At 45.6% G+C, this 19,948-nt stretch overlaps 1 protein-coding gene across 3 annotated transcripts in view; it reads left to right on the forward strand.

Annotated features, from left to right (window-relative positions):
* The window catches only part of LOC115102292 (beta-catenin-like protein 1), a 43,360-nt gene extending 28,752 nt beyond the window's left edge, over nucleotides 1–14,608 (forward strand). For 2 of the 3 annotated variants that reach the window (XM_029622092.2, XM_065005415.1), the window contains 4 exons: nucleotides 7,009–7,146; nucleotides 11,478–11,550; nucleotides 12,326–12,474; nucleotides 14,171–14,608. In XM_029622092.2, coding sequence (XP_029477952.2) covers nucleotides 7,009–7,146; nucleotides 11,478–11,550; nucleotides 12,326–12,474; nucleotides 14,171–14,428 — 618 coding nt within the window. In that variant the 3' untranslated portion in view covers nucleotides 14,429–14,608. The remainder of the gene's footprint in view (nucleotides 1–7,008; nucleotides 7,147–11,477; nucleotides 11,551–12,325; nucleotides 12,475–14,170) is intronic. The other variant, XM_065005416.1, reaches the window with a different exon arrangement.
* Nucleotides 14,609–19,948: the final 5,340 nt, after the last annotated feature.

Genomic DNA, 19,948 nt, shown 5'->3' on the forward strand with positions numbered 1-19,948 from the left:
TACCTGCAGCTCCTCTAGTAGCCACACTATCCTAGTGGTCATGCTATAGACATGCAGGGCTGCACATTCTACATGCAAACAGCATTCATACAGTAACTTGTGAAAGTGTTCACCCCCTTGGCATTTTTCCTATGTTGTTGCCTTACAGGCTGGTAGTAAAATAAATTGTTTTGTGGGTTTGTATCGTTTTACACAACATGCCTACCACTTTGAAGAAATAAGACCAAAAAAACAACTGTGCATAACTATTCACTTTGTAGAGCCACCTTTTGCAGCAATTACAGCTGCAAGTCTCTTGGAGTATGTCTCTATGAGCTTGGCACATCTACCCACTGGGATTTTTGCCCCTTCTTCAAGGCAAACCTGCTCCAGCTCCTTCAAGTTGGATGGGTTCTGCTTGTGTACAGCAATCTTTAAGTCATACCACAGATTCTCAATTGGATTGAAGTCTGGGCTTTGACTAGGCCATTTAAAAAAATATATATATTTAAACCACTAGTTTTGCTTTAGCAGTATGCTTAGGGTCATTGTCCTGCTGGAAGGTGAACCTCCATCCCAGTCTCAAATCTCTGGCAGACTGAAACCGATTTCCCTCAACAATTTCCCAGTATTTAGCGGCATCCTTCAATTCTGACCAGTTTCCCAGTCCCTGCCGATACAGCATGATGCTGCCACCACGCTTCACTGTAGGGTTGTTCTCGGGGTGATGAGAAGTGTTGGGTTTGCGCCAGACATAGCGTTTTCCTTGATGGCCAAAAAGCTCAATTTTAGTCTCATCTGACCAGAGTACCTTCTTCCATATCTTTGGTGAGTCACCCACATGACTTTTGGCAAACACCAAATGTGTTTGCTTATTATTTTCTTTAAGCAATGGCTTTTTTCTGGCCACTCTTCTGTATAGCCCAGCTCTGTGGAGTGTACTGCTTAAGTGGTCCTATGGACAGATACTCCAATCTCCGCTGTGGAGCTTCTTCAGGGTTATCTTTGGTCTCTTTGTTGCCTTTCTGATTAATGCCCTCCTTGCCTGGTCTGTGAGTTTTGGTGAGCAGCCCTCTCTTGGCGGGTTTGTTGTGGTGGCATATTCTTTCCATTTTTTTAATAATGGATGTAATGGTGCTCTGTGGGATGTTCAAATTTTCAGATATTTTTTTATAACCCAACCCTGATCTGTACTTCTCCACAACTTTGTCCCAGATTTGTTTGGAGAGCTCCTTGGTCTTCATGGTGCCCCTTGCTTAGTGGTATTGCGGGCACTGGGGCCTTTCAGAACAGCTGTATATATACTGAGATCATGTGACTCTTAGATTGGACACAGGTGGACTTTATTTAACTAATTATGTGACGTCTGAAGGTAATTGGTTGCACCAGATCCTATTTAGAGGCTTCATAGAAAAGGGGGTATGCACGCACCACACTTCCGTTTTAATTTTTTTAGAAACAAGTTATTTTTTCATTTCACTTCATCAAATTTTGTGTCTGTCCATTACATGAAATACAAATATAAATCTATTTAAATTACAGGTTGTAATGCAACAAAATAGGAAAAACGCAAGGGGAATTCATATTTTTCCAAGGCACTGTAACTGGATGCATCAATGCTGAAAAGGATTTCAAAGGAGAAAGTATTTCAAAGCGTCCATAAATGAGCCTTTCTCTTGCCTTTCCCAACCCTGTCTATAGTCTAGCATGCACTATATATACAAAAGTATGTGGACACCCCTTCAAATTAGTGGATTCTGCCATTTCAGCCACAGCCGTTGCTGACAGGTTTATAATATTGAGTACACAGCCATGCAATCTCCTTAGACAAACATTGGCAGTAGAATAGCCCGACCTGAAGAGCTCAGTGACTTTCAACCTGGCACCGTCATAGTATGCCACCTTTCCAACAAGTCAGTTCATCAAGTTTCGGCCCTGCTAGAGCTGCCCCGGTCAACTGTATGTGCTGTTATTGTGAAGTGGAAACGTCTAGGCGCCGCAAAGTGGTAGGCCACATATGGTCACAGAATGGTACCACCAAGTGCTGAAGCGTGTAGTTTGTAAAAATCGTCTGTCCTCGGTTGCAACACTCACTACTGAGTTCTAAACGGCCTCTGGAAGCAACGTCTGCACAAGAACTGTTCGTCGGGAGCTTCATGAAATGCGTTTCCATGGCCGAGCAGCTGCACTCAAGCCTAAGATTACCATGCGCAATTTCAAGCGTCGGCTGGAGTGGTGTAAAGCTCGCCGGACTCTGGAGCAGTGGAAAAGCGTTCTCTGGAGTGATGAATCGCGCTTCACCATCTGTCAGTCCGACGGACAAGTCTGGGTTTGGCAGATGCCATGAGAACGCTACCTGCCCGACTGCATAGTGCCAACTGTAAAGTTTGGTGGAGGAGGAATAATGGTCTGGGGCTATTTTTCATGGTTCGGGCGAGGTTCCTGAGTTCCAGTGAAGGGAAATCTTATCGCTACAGCAACATTAGGGTTGACTCCGGCAAAAAAAAAAAAAATCAATGTTGGTCTACCAAAATTCGTCTGTTCTTTCGACCAATCGATTGGTCCCCCCCCAAAAAAATTTTTTTCCCGTATAGAGACAAAACCTGTTTTATTTTTTATAAAATCAACTATATGCATTGAGCTTGTCTGATGCTTTAAGCTTACGGTTTGATGAAATTAGACAAATGCCTCGAGGGCGCCAGAGTTATAGATGACAAGAAGAAAAAAACCTGAACCTGACCCAACTGTTCTCCTCCCACTCCTGCTGGCTTTCACAGGTTCTGCCATTACTCTTTTGAAGTAGCCGGTAATTGGCTAAAGGAGTCGGCGGAGACCTTTCTCATGTGGAATGCCAATTTATCTTACCATTTCTACCAATCTGCATGCCTTTTATGGTTTTCACATGCACATTTTTGTGAAAGTTTCAATTATAATGTTTTCATGTCTGAATCATTGTCATGTGGTTAATCAAAATTCTACCCAAATCTAATTGAAAATAATACAAACATAAAAAGTAACTTATTTTGCCTTTGCCAACTATGTAAAAATAGCCTACACAAAGCCAACAAATAAAAACATTGCAGTCTGCAGTTAGAAAATATCCTGTAAATCACATTGGCTACACATGGCCTGTCTGCAATGAACTTGACACATTGTAGCAACTATTAATAACTTATGTGGGTCCAGCCCAATGCTTGTGCTAGCGAACTTGCAACGTTGTATATTCTGGGCCCTCAGTTTCCCATGCCAGTGAGCTCGGGACAGACACAGCTGTAGGCTTTGCACAAGGGTTAAGAAGCCGTGCTTGACTTGGGCAGGAGCTCACTGGAGCACTGGAGTCCTAGCACCTCAAATGTTTTACTGCTTGAACTCATTAAGCAAACCAGAAATGGTATCAGATCCCCAAATGGGCACATTTATATGCCTACATTCCCTTACTCAACATTGACAGAAGTTCTCCAAATAAAATACAATGACTAAGTTGACAAAACTCATAAATCGAATGAAATAAAACAAAACTTGTTTCTCACAAATGTAGCATAGGTTGTGCACTCTGCAAACAACGTGTCCAGTCCGACAATGATAACGGGAAGACTGGAATAATAATATTGAATGCATTAACAGAAATGACCGTAACCAAAGTAACAAACATTGTAGATTAATTTCTTATTTATAACAGTATATGTACTACTGGTGATATAGGTAATGGGAAATTGATATACGCCAACAATCAAACGCAAACAATGAATGTGCACAAATTGGCGGGAGTGTGTGTAACTGACAGTTAGACTTACAGGTTATGTCGTTGTCTTTTGTTTGAATTGTTTATGTGTCCGCTGTGCGGGGGAAATGATAATACAAGCGGAACTACGTAGCTAATACTGTTGTAACGGGGATCCTTATTGTAGCAACGCACTTTTGGAGGGAAGGCAATCCTGCGCTGCGTTAGCTAAGTTTTCATGTCATCGGGTGTAGTTCATAAAGGTTGAAGAGTGTATGTTAGGATGAAGTGTGAATTCATGCCAGGAATAATAAGTGTGAAGTTTGATTTCCTCCCTTCGGTAATAAGCAGCCAATGAGGTATTTGTTCCTTTATTCATGTGTTTAATCTGAACCCGTTATAACGCCGGTTAAACTGTTATGTATGTAAGCACTTCAGAGTTATACCAAGCTAATAAGTCACTCGTAAGATAAGGTTGTAAGAGTGTGCTTAACTGTATTTTTCATTTACTTTATAGTTCTCACGGAAGGTGATAATTCTGACTAAAACTACAGAATAAAGCCGCCAGTTAAAATCAAGGAACGGTTGTGCTCGTGGTTACTGAAGGGAGTTACAGTGTGCACGTTCAGCAGAGAGAAGTGCATTGTGCGTCTGGGCACATGGTCAATCCATGGCCATGCATCATTTACGGTGATATGGCCTCAGCAGAAGTCAGGGCATTCATGCTTCACGGAGCAGTGCAGATCTGTTGTCAAGGAAGTGAGTTTGTTATTTCTACAGGATGTTCCGCCCCCGCCTACCGTCAACCAATCATGTCAATGTGGAGCTGTACAGAGCCCTTCGCATTGTTAAACATTTGGTTCCAGTCGTTAGAACGAGCCTGTTCTCCTCAGTTAAAGTGCCACCGACCTCCTGTGCTATCTATTTGTTACTGCTTGACTGAAATAATCTCGGTCGAACAACAGCCTAATGACCAAACAATCCACCAGTTGACTAATTGGGGTCAGCCCTAAATTACATTCTAGATTATTCTGTTCTTCCAACTTGGTGGCAACAGTTTGGGGAAGGGCCCATGCCCCCGTGAACAAAGTTTGGTCCATACGGAAATGGTTTGCTGTGAGCGGTATGGAAGAACTTGCACAGAGCCCTGACCTCAACCCCATCAAACACCTTTGGGATGAATTGGAATGCCGATGGCGAGCCAGGCCTAATCGCCCAACATCAGTGACCGACCTCACTAATGCTCTTGTCGCTGAATGGACGCAAGTTCCTGCAGCAATGTTACAACATCTAGTGAAAAGCCTTCCCAGAAGATTGCAGGCTGTTATAGTACAAAGGGGGGACCAACTCCATATTAATGCCCATGATTTTGGAATGACATGTTTGATGTCAGGTGTTCACATACTTTTGGTCATGTAGTTTACCTTTCATCCAATTTGAAGTGTTGGTGGATGGTTTCAATGCTTATTGGATATTTTTGCTCCTCTCTCTCTCCCTGCTTCCTGTCTTCCTCCCCTTACCTGTTCCAGCCTCATTAAGAGAATGGAGCTATTGCTCAGACATCCATTGCCTCAGCCTCTGTGTGTAGGAGGGCTGTGGGATTGATGGGAGCTGGGTAGGGATCGGTCCTATTGCGCAGCATCATCTCCCAGCCAACCACTGGAGTCTTATTGATCCTTGTGATGGCTTAAAGTGTGTACGTTTGTGTGTAGGTGGTTGCCTGTATTTCTGGGATTCTATTACCTAGGGTAGGATCAAAATAGATAAATCCCATTTGATTTCTGAAAAGCCTAAATGTTAATCTGTGCAACTATCAAAAGTGAAAATCAGCATCTCTCCCTGTTCAAGTTTTATCACCTACTCTTACACCACACAAGTAAGCTGATTCGGTAAGCCCTCTGGTGTACGGAGGGCTACAGTAAGCTCAGGGAAAGTGCTGACAAAGAAGTAACTTTAATTCTTTGCATTCCACCAGAGGAAAAGCATGGAGCCAGCATTTGTTCCATTTTGCTGTTGTCATATTAACACCTGTACTGGACCAGGATGTGGAATGGAGAAGAGACTGAAAATCGGTCCTCATTACTTTCTCCTTGGTGGTTGGTTGTCAGGCCTCATTCCTTGATTAAGTCGTCCAGGCTTCCTTTGAAAAAGTTTTTCTCCACTCCAATTATTTTCAGAGTAATGAGGACAGACTAGCTGGTAAGTTTGCCAGTCCCCTTGTCCCTAGGGTTCGCTATACATTAGCATATACAGATTTTTTTTTTATCCACTTGGTCTGATGCAGTAGCCTATATGAGATGACCGTCTCAGAACAGCCAGGAGTTTTGTTCTGAAAGCTGCACCAGCTATATCCCCAGATGTCTTTTTAAACATTGTTTCAATCATGGGTAGGTCTATTGTTTACATCTAAATAGGCTAGAGTTGCAAATGCTTACATGTCCCAAAATAGTTTAGTCTTTGATATTAGCATACTAAAGATATTTTTACGTCATAAATTAGCCTAGCTTGAATGTGTCTTGATATGATTTATTTAAAGAAATGGAGCCCTTCAATGTTGTAATGCTTTCAAATTAAAGTCAACTGACAGGCGTCAGTATTTGAATCTGAATGTCAAGCACACGGTACTGCCCTCTGGATCCACATTTGAAGAGCAGTTTGTTTTCATCACAAACCTCCTTAAAAGATCCTGTTTGTTTGCTCATATATAGAGCACGGATTAATATTCCTGTTGGATGCCCTTGTGTATGACTACTAGAGCACACTGACTGCTGCTGTGTGCATGCCAGCAATATGCCTCCCTCTCTGATGCCAGAATATCCCTTGAAAATAGATTTAGTCCTGAGGGGGAGGCTGATGTCTATTGGTGCAATTATATCCAGTAAAGAATGCCAACTGTCATGTTCTCCACCTGGGCTGACAGCAGGGTGAGAGCTAACATGCACATCACGGTTCTGTTGCAGTTCTTCTCAGGTGTCAAGTCGTCATGGTTAGGCGTTATGCACCACATGCTAGAAGCCGCTTCTCCTAGGTCCGGTTGCATGGCTCATGATGATTAATGTGGCCGTTGTGTTTTGACAGCCATACGTTATTGGCATATGGACAGCTTTGTTAAGATGGATAACTATGCAGGTGTGCATGCGAGCAGAAGCAGCAGAGCAGACCCCCTGGCCACTTAACTCTTAAATCAATTGATATGTGTGTTGACTTGATCAATAAAGAGATTGGATTTGGAAAGGTTGACAAATAACACTTGAATATTATTTCTTAAATTATGTTTTTATCTGTGTGTGTGTGTGTGTGTGTAACAGGACATGGTTAAACGTGGTGAGATTCTGGATGATGTGATGGAGGATGAGTTCTACCTACGGAGGCTGGATGCTGGGCTGTTTGTCCTCCAGTTGCTCTGTTATATCATGGTGGAGATCAGCAACTCAGGGATATCCCAGGTAGGGCCATGGGCTGATTTACATTAAATATGAAAAATACCTACTGTATGCACAGTATATATGAAGATTCGGCTACTTGTATTTGGTACCTTATAGGTACACTACACAACCAAAAGTATGTGAACACCTGCTCGTCAAACATTTGCATTAGCGTAGTCTCTTCTGTAGCCTGTCAACTATGTGTCTGTCTATCCCTGTTCTCTTCTCTCTGTACAGACCATACAAACGCTCCACACCGCGTGGCCGCGGCCACCCTAATCTGGTGGTCCCAGCGCGCACGACCCACGTGGAGTTCCAGGTCTCCGGTAGCTTCTGGAACTGCCGATCTGCGGCCAACAAGGCAGAGTTCATCTCAGCCTATGCCTCCCTCCAGTCCCTCGACTTCTTGGCACTGACGGAAACATGGATCACCACAGATAACACTGCTACTCCTACTGCTCTCTCTTCGTCCGCCCACGTGTTCTCGCACACCCCGAGAGCTTCTGGTCAGCGGGGTGGTGGCACCGGGATCCTCATCTCTCCCAAGTGGTCATTCTCTCTTTCTCCCCTTACCCATCTGTCTATCGCCTCCTTTGAATTCCATGCTGTCACAGTTACCAGCCCTTTCAAGCTTAACATCCTTATCATTTAAAACCCTCCAGGTTCCCTCGGAGAGTTCATCAATGAGCTTGATGCCTTGATAAGCTCCTTTCCTGAGGACGGCTCACCTCTCACAGTTCTGGGCGACTTTAACCTCCCCACGTCTACCTTTGACTCATTCCTCTCTGCCTCCTTCTTTCCACTCCTCTCCTCTTTTGACCTCACCCTCTCACCTTCCCCCCCTACTCACAAGGCAGGCAATACGCTCGACCTCATCTTTACTAGATGCTGTTCTTCCACTAACCTCATTGCAACTCCCCTCCAAGTCTCCGACCACTACCTTGTATCCTTTTCCCTCTCGCTCTCATCCAACACTTCCCACACTGCCCCTACTCGGATGGTATCGCGCCGTCCCAACCTTCGCTCTCTCTCACCCGCTACTCTCTCCTCTTCCATCCTATCATCTCTTCCCTCTGCTCAAACCTTCTCCAACCTATCTCCTGATTCTGCCTCCTCAACCCTCCTCTCCTCCCTTTCTGCATCCTTTGACTCTCTATGTCCCCTATCCTCCAGGCCGGCTCGGTCCTCCCCTCCCGCTCCGTGGCTCGGCGACTCATTGCGAGCTCACAGAACAGGGCTCCGGGCAGCCGAGCGGAAATGGAGGAAAACTCGCCTCCCTGCGGACCTGGCATCCTTTCACTCCCTCCTCTCTACATTTTCCTCCTCTGTCTCTGCTGCTAAAGCCACTTTCTACCACTCTAAATTCCAAGCATCTGCCTCTAACCCTAGGAAGCTCTTTGCCACCTTCTCCTCCCTCCTGAATCCTCCTCCCCACCTTCTCCTCCCTCCTGAATCCCCCCTCCCCCCCCTCTCTGCAGATGACTTCGTCAACCATTTTGAAAAGAAGGTCGACGACATCCGATCCTCGTTTGCTAAGTCAAACGACACCGCTGGTTCTGCTCACACTGCCCGACCCTGTGCTCTGACCTCTTTCTCCCCTCTCTCTCCAGATGAAATCTCGCGTCTTGTGACGGCCGGCCGCCCAACAACCTGCCCGCTTGACCCTATCCCCTCCTCTCTTCTCCAGACCATTTCCGGAGACCTTCTCCCTTACCTCACCTCGCTCATCAACTCATCCCTGACCGCTGGCTACGTCCCTTCCGTCTTCAAGAGAGCGAGAGTTGCACCCCTTCTGAAAAAACCTACACTCGATCCCTCCGATGTCGACAACTACAGACCAGTATCCCTTCTTTCTTTTCTCTCCAAAACTCTTGAACGTGCCGTCCTTGGCCAGCTCTCCCGCTATCTCTCTCAGAATGACCTTCTTGATCCAAATCAGTCAGGTTTCAAGACTAGTCATTCAACTGAGACTGCTCTTCTCTGTATCACGGAGGCGCTCCGCACTGCTAAAGCTAACTCTCTCTCCTCTGCTCTCATCCTTCTAGACCTATCGGCTGCCTTCGATACTGTGAACCATCAGATCCTCCTCTCCACCCTCTCCGAGTTGGGCATCTCCGGCGCGGCCCACGCTTGGATTGCGTCCTACCTGACAGGTCGCTCCTACCAGGTGGCGTGGCGAGAATCTGTCTCCTCACCACGTGCTCTCACCACTGGTGTCCCCCAGGGCTCTGTTCTAGGCCCTCTCCTATTCTCGCTATACACCAAGTCACTTGGCTCTGTCATAACCTCACATGGTCTCTCCTATCATTGCTATGCAGACGACACACAATTAATCTTCTCCTTTCCCCTTCTGATGACCAGGTGGCGAATCGCATCTCTGCATGTCTGGTAGACATATCAGTGTGGATGACGGATCACCACCTCAAGCTGAACCTCGGCAAGACGGAGCTGCTCTTCCTCCCGGGGAAGGACTGCCCGTTCCATGATCTCGCCATCACGGTTGACAACTCCATTGTGTCCTCCTCCCAGAGCGCTAAGAACCTTGGCGTGATCCTGGACAACACCCTGTCGTTCTCAAATAACATCAAGGCGGTGGCCCGTTCCTGTAGGTTCATGCTCTACAACATCCGCAGAGTACGACCCTGCCTCACACAGGAAGCGGCGCAGGTCCTAATCCAGGCACTTGTCATCTCCCGTCTGGATTACTGCAACTCGCTGTTGGCTGGGCTCCCTGCCTGTGCCATTAAACCCCTACAACTCATCCAGAACGCCGCAGCCCGTCTGGTGTTCAACCTTCCCAAGTTCTCTCACGTCACCCCGCTCCTCCGCTCTCTCCACTGGCTTCCAGTTGAAGCTCGCATCCGCTACAAGACCATGGTGCTTGCCTACGGAGCTGTGAGGGGAACGGCACCTCAGTACCTCCAGGCTCTGATCAGGCCCTACACCCAAACAAGGGCACTGCGTTCATCCACCTCTGGCCTGCTCGCCTCCCTACCACTGAGGAAGTACAGTTCCCGCTCAGCCCAGTCAAAACTGTTCGCTGCTCTGGCCCCCAATGGTGGAACAAACTCCCTCACGACGCCAGGACAGCGGAGTCAATCACCACCTTCCGGAGACACCTGAAACCCCACCTCTTTAAGGAATACCTAGGATAGGATAAAGTAATCCTTCTCACCCCCCTTAAAAGATTTAGATGCACTATTGTAAAGTGGCTGTTCCACTGGATGTCATAAGGTGAATGCACCAATTTGTAAGTCGCTCTGGATAAGAGCGTCTGCTAAATGACTTAAATGTAAATGTAAACATCTCATTCCAAAATCATGGGCAGTAATATGAAGTTGGTCCCCCCTTTGCTGCTATAACAGCCTCCACTCCTCTGGGAAGGCTTTCCACTAGATGTTGGAACATTGCTGCAGGAACTTGCTTCCATTCAGCCACGAGCATTAGTGAGGTCGGGCACCGATGTTAGGCGATTAGGCCTGGCTCGCAGTCGGTGTTCCAATTCATCCCAAAGGTGTTCGATAGGGTTGAGGTCCGGGCTCTGTGCAGGCCAGTGAAGTTATTCCACACCGATCTCAGCAAACCATTTCTGTATGGACCTCGCTTTGTGCACGGGGGCATTGTAATGTTGAAACAGAATTGTCTAGAATGTTGTATGCTGTAGCGTTAAGATTTCCCTTCACTTGAACTAAGGGGCCGAACAATGAACAGCCCCAGAACATTTTTCCTCCTCCACCAAACTTTACAGTTTGCGATATGCATTCGGGCAGTTCGCTTTCTCCTGGCACATGCCAAACCCAGATTTGTTTGCTCTGCCATGGAAACCCATTTCATGAGGGTCCAGCCTAACGGTTCTTGTGCTGACGTTGCTTCCAGAGGCAGTTTAGAAAACTGTAGTAAGTGTTGCAACCAAGGACAGACGATTTTTACAAGCTACGCGATTCAGCGGCCCGTTCTGAGTTGTGTGGCCTTCCGCTTCGTGGCTGAGCCGTTGTTGACCCTAGACATTTCCACTTCACAATAACGGCACTTACAGTTGACCAGGGCAGCTCTAGCAGGGCAGAAATTTTATGAACTGACTTTTTGCAAAGGTGGTATACTATGATGGTACCACGTCATAGGATGTACAAATGTTTATGGAGATTGCATGTCTGTGTGCTCGATTTTATACACCTGTCAGCAACAAGTGTGGTTGAAATAGCCAAATCCACTAATTTGACGTTGTCAAGACACTATCTTTTTAGCTTAACTTCTGAGTGATATAGTAACTGTACAATGTCACAGAGGCCAAGTGTACAGTTGCTAGCATTATTAGTGATTCAGTCATGACCCTTTGTCTTTTCTCCTCTCAGCTGCAGCAGAGGGTGCATCAGATCCTGAACCTGAGGGGAGGCTCTGTCAAAGTGGTGCGGCACATCATGAGAGGTGAGGGTCCACGTCACACCCTGCTAGAGGCAGAGAGACTAGCACTGACATGGATCTACTCCGAAGCCATACAACACCTAGCCTATTTACCAGCCTCACTGCTTCCTTCTTTACCTAAAAGGCATAAATACACGTGTACTATCTGTTTTTAGTTTATATATTAATGTGATTGTATTTTGAGTTATTTATTAACCTCTGTCATTGTCAACTAAGACCAGGAAGCTGTGGACGGTATGGCTCTCAGCCCTGATGACATGTAGTGATGTAAATAGAGACATCCATCATGTCACAGCTTGGACAGGGTAGCGAGTCTCATGTTGATGTGCAGCACTAGCCCCATGTCCCCTGTCTCCCTCGAAAGCTAACAGTTACTACTTACTTACATTCATGCTCAGCTGCCCTCGTCTGTGTCGTCTCTGTGAGACTGACACTGTGTGGGTGCCCATTAGAGTGGGAAGCTCCTCCCTGATCTTCCCCATTTAAAAGGCTGACTCCTGCATTGGACATGGCTTAGGCAGCATGAACAGGTTAAATACATTCAGAGAGAATGTCAATGGCTCTGAACTTGACCCCGATCTTTTAGAATGAAAGTGAAGGCTGTCTAGAGTGGACCGCTGATGAATTTGAGATGACCAAATGTAGAGATTTTATTTTTTTTGCTGCCGATTATCACACCCGTTCTATGGATAATATGGAGCTTGAGAATAAATTGTAATACTAGATTATTACTTCTGTTGAATGATACACTAGGTATATTACATTCTGTCTGCTCCAGATGATATAGGTTGTCTGTCCAGGCCTCTACACTCCAGCAGCCTCAGTGGTCTGGCCAGGCCGGGTGAAATTACCTTAATGTCTGATGGGCTCGCACCAGATGGGGACTCTTGGCCCTCAGCTCAGAGTGGGAGGTTCTGTGGAACCAAGGTATCAATGAAACTGTGTTGGAATTAATAATGTAATGTAGCTTTCTAACCTAGCTCCGATCGACAGCTGCTCAGTAAAAGGGCCCAACCTGTGAAGTCACGTGTGGTGGACGATGCCATCCAGAAGCATGATGATCCCCTGTGTGTGACTGCCATACCCTCCCAACCGGTGCAGTCGAAGGTTTTGAAGTCTTGCATAAGACTACAACCTATAGATTGAAGGTGTTATTCTTGGGAGAAATTAAGCATTGCAGTTCTTCGGAGTGTCTTGACAAGCACTGCCTCAGTCTGCACTCCCTGTTATCTTCAGCTCATAGCCTCATCGGTGACACATCAGAGTTGACAGGTGAAGTGTCAGGAGTGGTCCATTTCAAAGGTTTCTCCATTCTGTAAGTTTGCAGGCTGAGATCCTTAATGATTAACCTACTTGTCGACAGTGAGACTGGCTTGAAAATTAAGTGCAACATTTGCGATCGAGCAGGAAGCCCTAGTCGGTGACCCAGCAAATGGTAGCAGCGTTTGTCACGCCATATTCCCCTCAGCCTGGTCGCCACAGTGACAGGAAGGGCGCCTTAGAATGCCAGCCCATGATTTTGGAGAGTGGGCCTGTCTTCTTGAGGCTAATTCTAGGGGATATTGAGATTGTGTGGGTCATTTGTGGAACCCTGCTGGCTCACACACATTCGGGGCTGAATGAGCAGGGTATGATGTAGAATCTAGGACTTCAAGAAAATATTTGGAGTCTTGTTTTTTGTTAGTGCTTAATACCACTGTGTATAGTTTTACTATCAGTCATCATGAATATGAGATTCAGAGCGCTGCTCTGTGTTAGAAAGTGTGTGTGAGTCTCTTGAATTTCTGCTCATGGTCATGGTTACTGAATCTCATGAGGAGATGAATCCTCTGTGTGAACTCCTTATGATTCACCCCAGCAGTCTATTGAAGCCATGTTTTTCCCCTTGCCTCAGGCCATTGTCAGAAACTCTTTTATTCTCTGGCATTTAAAAGAGAAACTTTGTTTTTGATCTCCTCTCTCAAGGGTCCACAGGCTTTACTGGTAATCCTGCAAGAGGGGCTACCTGCGCTGGGCTTCTGACAGCACACCCCTCCACATTAGACTCACAAATAGACTGCTGCTTTCAGAGGCTACGCCTGTGTGACTGCCTGGCGTTCCACAGCGAGTTTGCCTCCGTTAAAGAAGAGTCTAGTGTGAGTTGGCAGGGAATATAGGCTGAAGTATGTACCCTTGAGAGACGGGGTGTTAGCCAGGGGATATAGGAGTAAACGTACTGCACTGCTAGAGCACAACACTGGATCTACGGGCTAGAACATAGGGTTGGAGATTCACTTTTAGAAAAATGTATATCCTAGATTTTTAGGTTGCAGACTGCAGCCTTTTCTAGATCTCTCCTTTTTTGTATTCTGGCCTCTGCACTAAGCCACTGGTTATTTAACATGCGTATGGGGAAACTGGGTGTGTTCAGTGTTCATGCATGTATTCTTGTGTGGGCGTGAGAGAGAGGAAAAGGGTGGTTATGCCGTTGTCATTCAGGAACATCCTCCTAGGTTTCAATTCCCATTCCTTTGATTTGTGTGGATTACAGGAACCATGCCCATGGAGTGGTTTGATTCAAAAGAAGACTGCGTGAAGAGCTCATAGTCTGCCAAACTAAACTTGGGGATTTGTCTTTTTTCAGAGTATGCTGAAAACATCGGGGACGGGAAGAGTGAGGAGTTCAAAGAGAGTGAGCAGAAGAGGATTATGGACCTGCTGGAGAACTTCTAACCCTAACCAATCCCTGGGAGGAGTACCTAACCAGAACAGAGGTTCTCCACACACTCACAGACAGAAGATACCAGTGTCCAGCAGGTGCAGAGAAGCTGTATTGACTGCGCTCTCTGTGTGCTGGACTATAGTGACTCAAAATATAATAACAAAAGATGTGCAATCTTAAACTGCAACTCTTTCAGACTCACATGTTTGTGGTGTTTGATTTGTGTATTTTGTAATAAAATCTCATCCGGATAAATTGTTTTTGTGATTTTAAACCCCCATTTACACCTCATTTCCATTCTTCTTTTGAGATAGAAATGCTTAAGGAATAAAATAAATTGCTATCACATTGTTTTCTGTGCAGGTGAATTATGTGTAATTATTTCCCACTTTGTTGCTGTCGGCAGGGTTGTGTTAGCTGTAAGAGAGGTTGAGGGAAGACTGTAGGCCAAGGGCATGATGTCTATGCTTCTTTTAGGTTGTGCGTCAACTACTCTCAGGCCTTTTGTCATCATCTGGCAAGACTAGAATGGTATTTATATCTCAAGCATACATATTTAATGGGAAGATGTCTGAATATACAGTATGCCTCCTCTACACAGAAGGACTGCCGCAGTTGGGTTGTGAAATCACAGCGTGACACCCTACAGGTAGTGGTAATGTGGTCTGATGCCTGGGATTTCCAGGATGACATAAAGGTGCTGGTATCATACTGCACCATGTCTGTTCAGATAACTTCCTTGGCAATCCCAATGGGGCGGGTAGGCCTTATACGCAGATTTTAGTAGAAACTGAAATGTGCTTGGAAAGCAGACTCTGTGATATGGGCTATGGTTTATTCATGAGCAATGGAGTTAGTGAGAATCCTTGTGTTGTCAACTTCTGGTAAACTGTTGCCACAGATTTAAAAAAAAAAAAAAATGATGCTGGAAGAAATGGCAGCAGTTTTAGGGGTGCCCAACCAATTGTGCTATTATGTTTATTTTCGCGTTATTTGTTAATTATTTTGTACATAATGTTTCTGCAACCGTATCTTACGGCAAAAAAAAGCTTCTGGACATCCAGGACAGTTATCACTCACCTCGGATTAGATTAAGATTTTTTCTTCAACAAGCAGGACATTCTCCGAACACCCGACAAGGCCAACATCCCAGTTATTTGCAAGTGGAAGAGACACAGAGGACACAGCGCGTGGTGCCAGGTTAGGATCTGCAGAAGGCGAGTGGGAAAGCTGCTGTTACCGTCAATATTACTTGCCATCGTGCAATTATTGGACAATAAATTAGATGAGATACGATCTGTAATATCTTATGTTTCACAGAATCGTGGCTGAATGATGACATGGATATTCAGCTAGCGGGATATATACTGCACCGGCAAGATAGAACCGCACACTGCGGTGTGGGGGGGGGGGGTCTGTGCATATTTGTAAACAGCTGGTGCACGAAAGTAGAATATCTTGTGAGAAAATGCAGACCACATTACTTGCCTTGAGTTTTCAGCTATACTTTTTGTGGCTGTTTATTTACCACTGCAGACGGATGCTGGCACTAAGACCGCACTCAGTCAGCTGTGTAAGGAAATAAGCAAACAGGAAACCGCTCACCCAGAGGTGGCGCTCTTAGTGGCTGGAGACTTTAATGCAGGGAAACTTAAATCAGTTCTGCCTATTTTCTATCAACATGTTGAATGTGCAAAGAAAAATTCTAGATCACCTGTACTCCACACACAGAGACGCGTACAAAGCTCTCCCTTGCCCTCCATTTGGTAAATCCGACCACAATTCTATCCTCCTGATTCCTTCTTACAAGCAATAATTAAAGCAGGAAGCACCAATGACTCAGTCTACAAAAAAATGGTCAGATGAATCAGATGCTAAACTACAGGACTGTTTTGCTATCACAGACATATTCCGGGATTCTTCCGATGGCATTGAGGAGTACACATCAGTCACTGGCTTTATCAATAAGTGCATTGAGGATGTTGTCCCCACAGTGACTGTACGTACATAGCCCAACCAGAAGTCATGGATTACAGGCAACACTCGCACTGAGCTAAAGGGTAGCGCTGCCGCTTTTAAGGTGCGGGACTCTAACCCGGAAGCTTATAAGAAATCCCGCTATGCCCTCTGACGAACCATCAAACAGGCAAAGCGTCAATACAGGGCTAAGATTGAATCGTACTACACCGGCTCCGACGCTCGTCTTATGTGGCAGGGCTTACAAACTATTAGACTATAAAGGGAAGCACAGCCACGAGCCTACCAGACAAGCTAAATCACTTCTATGCTCGCTTCGAGGCAAGCGACACTGAGGCATGCATGAGAGCATCAGCTGTTCCGGACGACTGTGTGATCACACTCTCCGTAGCCGACGTGAGTAAGACCTTTTAAACAGGTCAACATTCACAAGGCTGCGTGGCCAGACGGATTACCAGGATGTGTGCTCCGGGCATGTGCTGACCAACTGGCAGGTGTCTTCACTGACATTTTCAACATGTTCCTGATTGAGTCTGTAATACCAACATGTTTCAAGCAGACCACCATAGTCCCTGTGCCCAAGAACACAAAGGCAACCTGCCTAAATGACAACCGACCCATAGCACTCACGTCCGTATCCATGAAGTGTTTTGAAAGGCTGGCAAGGGCTCACATCAACACCATTATCCCAGAAACCCTAGACCCACTCCAATTTGCATACCACCCAAACAGATCCAAAGATTATGCAATCTCTATTGCACTCCACACTGCCCTTTCCCACCTGGACAAAAGGAACACCTATGTGAGCATGCTATTCATTGATCAAAGCTCAGCATTCAACATACCCTCAAAGCTCATCACTAAGCTAAGGATCCTGGGACTAAACACCTCCCTCTGCAACTGGATCCTGGACTTCCTGACGCGCCACCCCCAGGTGGTGAGGGTAGGTAGCAACACATCTGCCACGCTGATCCTCAACACTGGAGCCCTGCAGGGGTGCGTGCTCAGTCCCCTCCTGTACTCCCTGTTCACCCACAACTGCATGGCCAGGCACGACTCCAACACCATTCAGTTTGCCGACGACACAACAGTGGTAGGCCTGATGAGAGCCTACAGGAAGGAGCCCAGAGACCTGTTTGGGTGGTGCCAGGATAACAACCTATCCCTCAACGTAACCAAGACTAAGGAGATGATTGTGGACTACAGGAAAAGGAGGACCGAGCACGCCCCCATTCTCATCGACGGGGTTGTAGTGGAGCAGGTTGGGGAGCTTCAAGTTCCTTGGTGTCCACATCACCAACAAACTAGAATGGTCCAAACTCACCAAGACAGTCGTGAAGAGGGCACGACAAAGCCTATTCCCCCTCAGGAAACTAAAACGATTTCGCATGGGTCCCGAGATCCTCAAAAGTTTCTGGTTGCATCACTACCTGGTACAGCATTTGCTCAGCCTCTGACTGCAAGGCACTACAGAGGGTAGTGCGTACGGCCCAGTACATCACTAAGCTGCCTGCCATCCAGGACTTCTTCACCAGGCGGTGTCATAGGAAGGCCCTAAAAATTGTCAAAGACCCCGGCCACCGCATTCATAGACTGCTCTCTCTACTACCGCATGGCAAGTGGTACCGGAGTGCCAAGTCTAGGACAAAAATGCTTCTCAACAGTTTTTACCCCCAAGCCATAAGACTCCTGAACAGGTAATCAAATGGCTACCCGGACTATTGCATTGTGTGCCCCTCACCCCTCTTTTACACTGCTGCTACTCTCTGTTTATCGTATATGCATAGTCACTTTAACTATACATTAATGTACATACTACCTCAATTGCCCCGACCAACCAGTGTCCCTGCACATTGGCTAACTGGGCTATCTGCATTGTGAACTGTTGGCCACTAACCTCTGGTGAACTGTTTGCCAACTGTGGCAATAAATATTATTGTTGCCAAAGGATTGCCTCAGTTTCACCACTAGTGGCGAGCATTTGCAAACTTCTGTGAACATTGTGGTATACTATTTAGTTTGCATCAAATTTGCCACAAACTGACAGAAAGTTTGTTGAAAAACAACAACATTTTTGTAAGGGATAACAGTTCTTTACAGGTTACACATCCCTCCCATTAGACCCCTCTCAGACCACTCACAGTCCTATCAAAATTCTTGTTTGAGAAATTGCATTTAGCTAAGAAGCTATTTTTACTTATTTTTGGCCATTTTAATTGAAAACAATCACAGTAAGGTACTTAGTTGTTTACCAGAAATCATTTGATGTTGAGATCAAATCAGATGCCTTGGAACTTTAAATAGTGCAGCTTTCTGTGCCATGCCTTTGCTTACTCTTGTTTATGTTTATGCCTCATGGCCCTGTTGCCAATTTGCTCACTGCAGATGTTGACATAATTCAATATTCAGTTGTTTTAGAAATGGAATGCTTCATTTTGCTCGCATACGTTCAGTCTAAACGGTTTATCATAGGAGTCCTAAACTTGTACGGGTACGCACAGCAGTGTTCTAGAATATTGGACCGTTGGCTTTCATACTTTTCGAATTCTCAGCCCAGCTCAAGCAATTTCTCCAACTGTCAACACATTCAAATGATTAGAGGACTGGAGTACTGGAGACGCGTTGGTTGGAAATTGTGGGGAGGTGACAGTTCGGGCTGTGTGTCCCCGTGGATGGTGATCTCCCTGGTAACTAGGATCGTAAAGTAGTTTCAATGAATCCTGCATTTGATTGTGTTTGTATGTGTGATGCATTAGAGGAGACCATATGCCTTCAAGCGTGTCATGAGGGAGTGCATTTTTATTGATGCTCTGCCACAGCATCAAACTTAACATGCAAATGAGTGCGAGCCACCGGCCCAGGCTCGATCAGAGGCTCAATGACATCATCACCATAGCAATGCTTATTGAGAACATGTGGGAGCAATCTTGCCATGCCAATCACTCATGTCTCACGTTGCAGTGGCGTCGTCGCGGCAGGGATGAGGCAAAGGAGGCCGTTCTCCAACAGCGTAACAGCTGCTCTGCAAGCTGGCCTCTAATATCGCTTATAAGGAGAGAATTGTTATTTGCATATTGTATTGGCAGGAAGGTACCCCACGCATCTCTTATCAGTGATTATGACACCACCATGTTAACAGTGGTTGTACAGCAATTTCACAGCTGAGAGGAAGTAGAATAATTGTATTTTCCAAGTGATTGAATTGAACACCGTGTGCTGGGATTTTTCTCCCTGGTTCCTTGCAGTGTACATGGTGTAAGTGGGAAGACAAACTGCAATTTCAATGTTATTGAATAATTGGTTTCTGGTGGAAGATGTAATATCAGGCCCTTAGCTCCTTTACAATGAAGGTTGTAATGATATATCTCATGCAGAGGTCACATTATTAACCACATGATCTTCCTAATTGTGCTCTTCAATTCTGAAAATGTTTGCTCTAGCCTGTTTCCTTGAACAGCCCATAAAACAAAATAGATGTAACTTATCATCACATTTATCCATCTCTAAACACAAGACATTTAAGTTAGTACATGTGGCTGTGATGTGTCTGTGTGCTTTCACATGAGAGTACATGTGTGGCTGCAACCGAGTGAATTATTAATTATGTGGTTATTAATTCTGTGAAGAAGATAATTGTGGTGATTTATGACAAAAGTCCTCAAATCCAAATTCTATTCCCGATGGATTGTGCTACAGTGCCTTCAGAAAGTATTCACACCCCTT

The sequence above is a fragment of the Oncorhynchus nerka genome, linkage group LG20 (assembly GCF_034236695.1).
Source record: "Oncorhynchus nerka isolate Pitt River linkage group LG20, Oner_Uvic_2.0, whole genome shotgun sequence".
Classification (NCBI taxonomy): Eukaryota; Metazoa; Chordata; class Actinopteri; order Salmoniformes; family Salmonidae; genus Oncorhynchus; species Oncorhynchus nerka.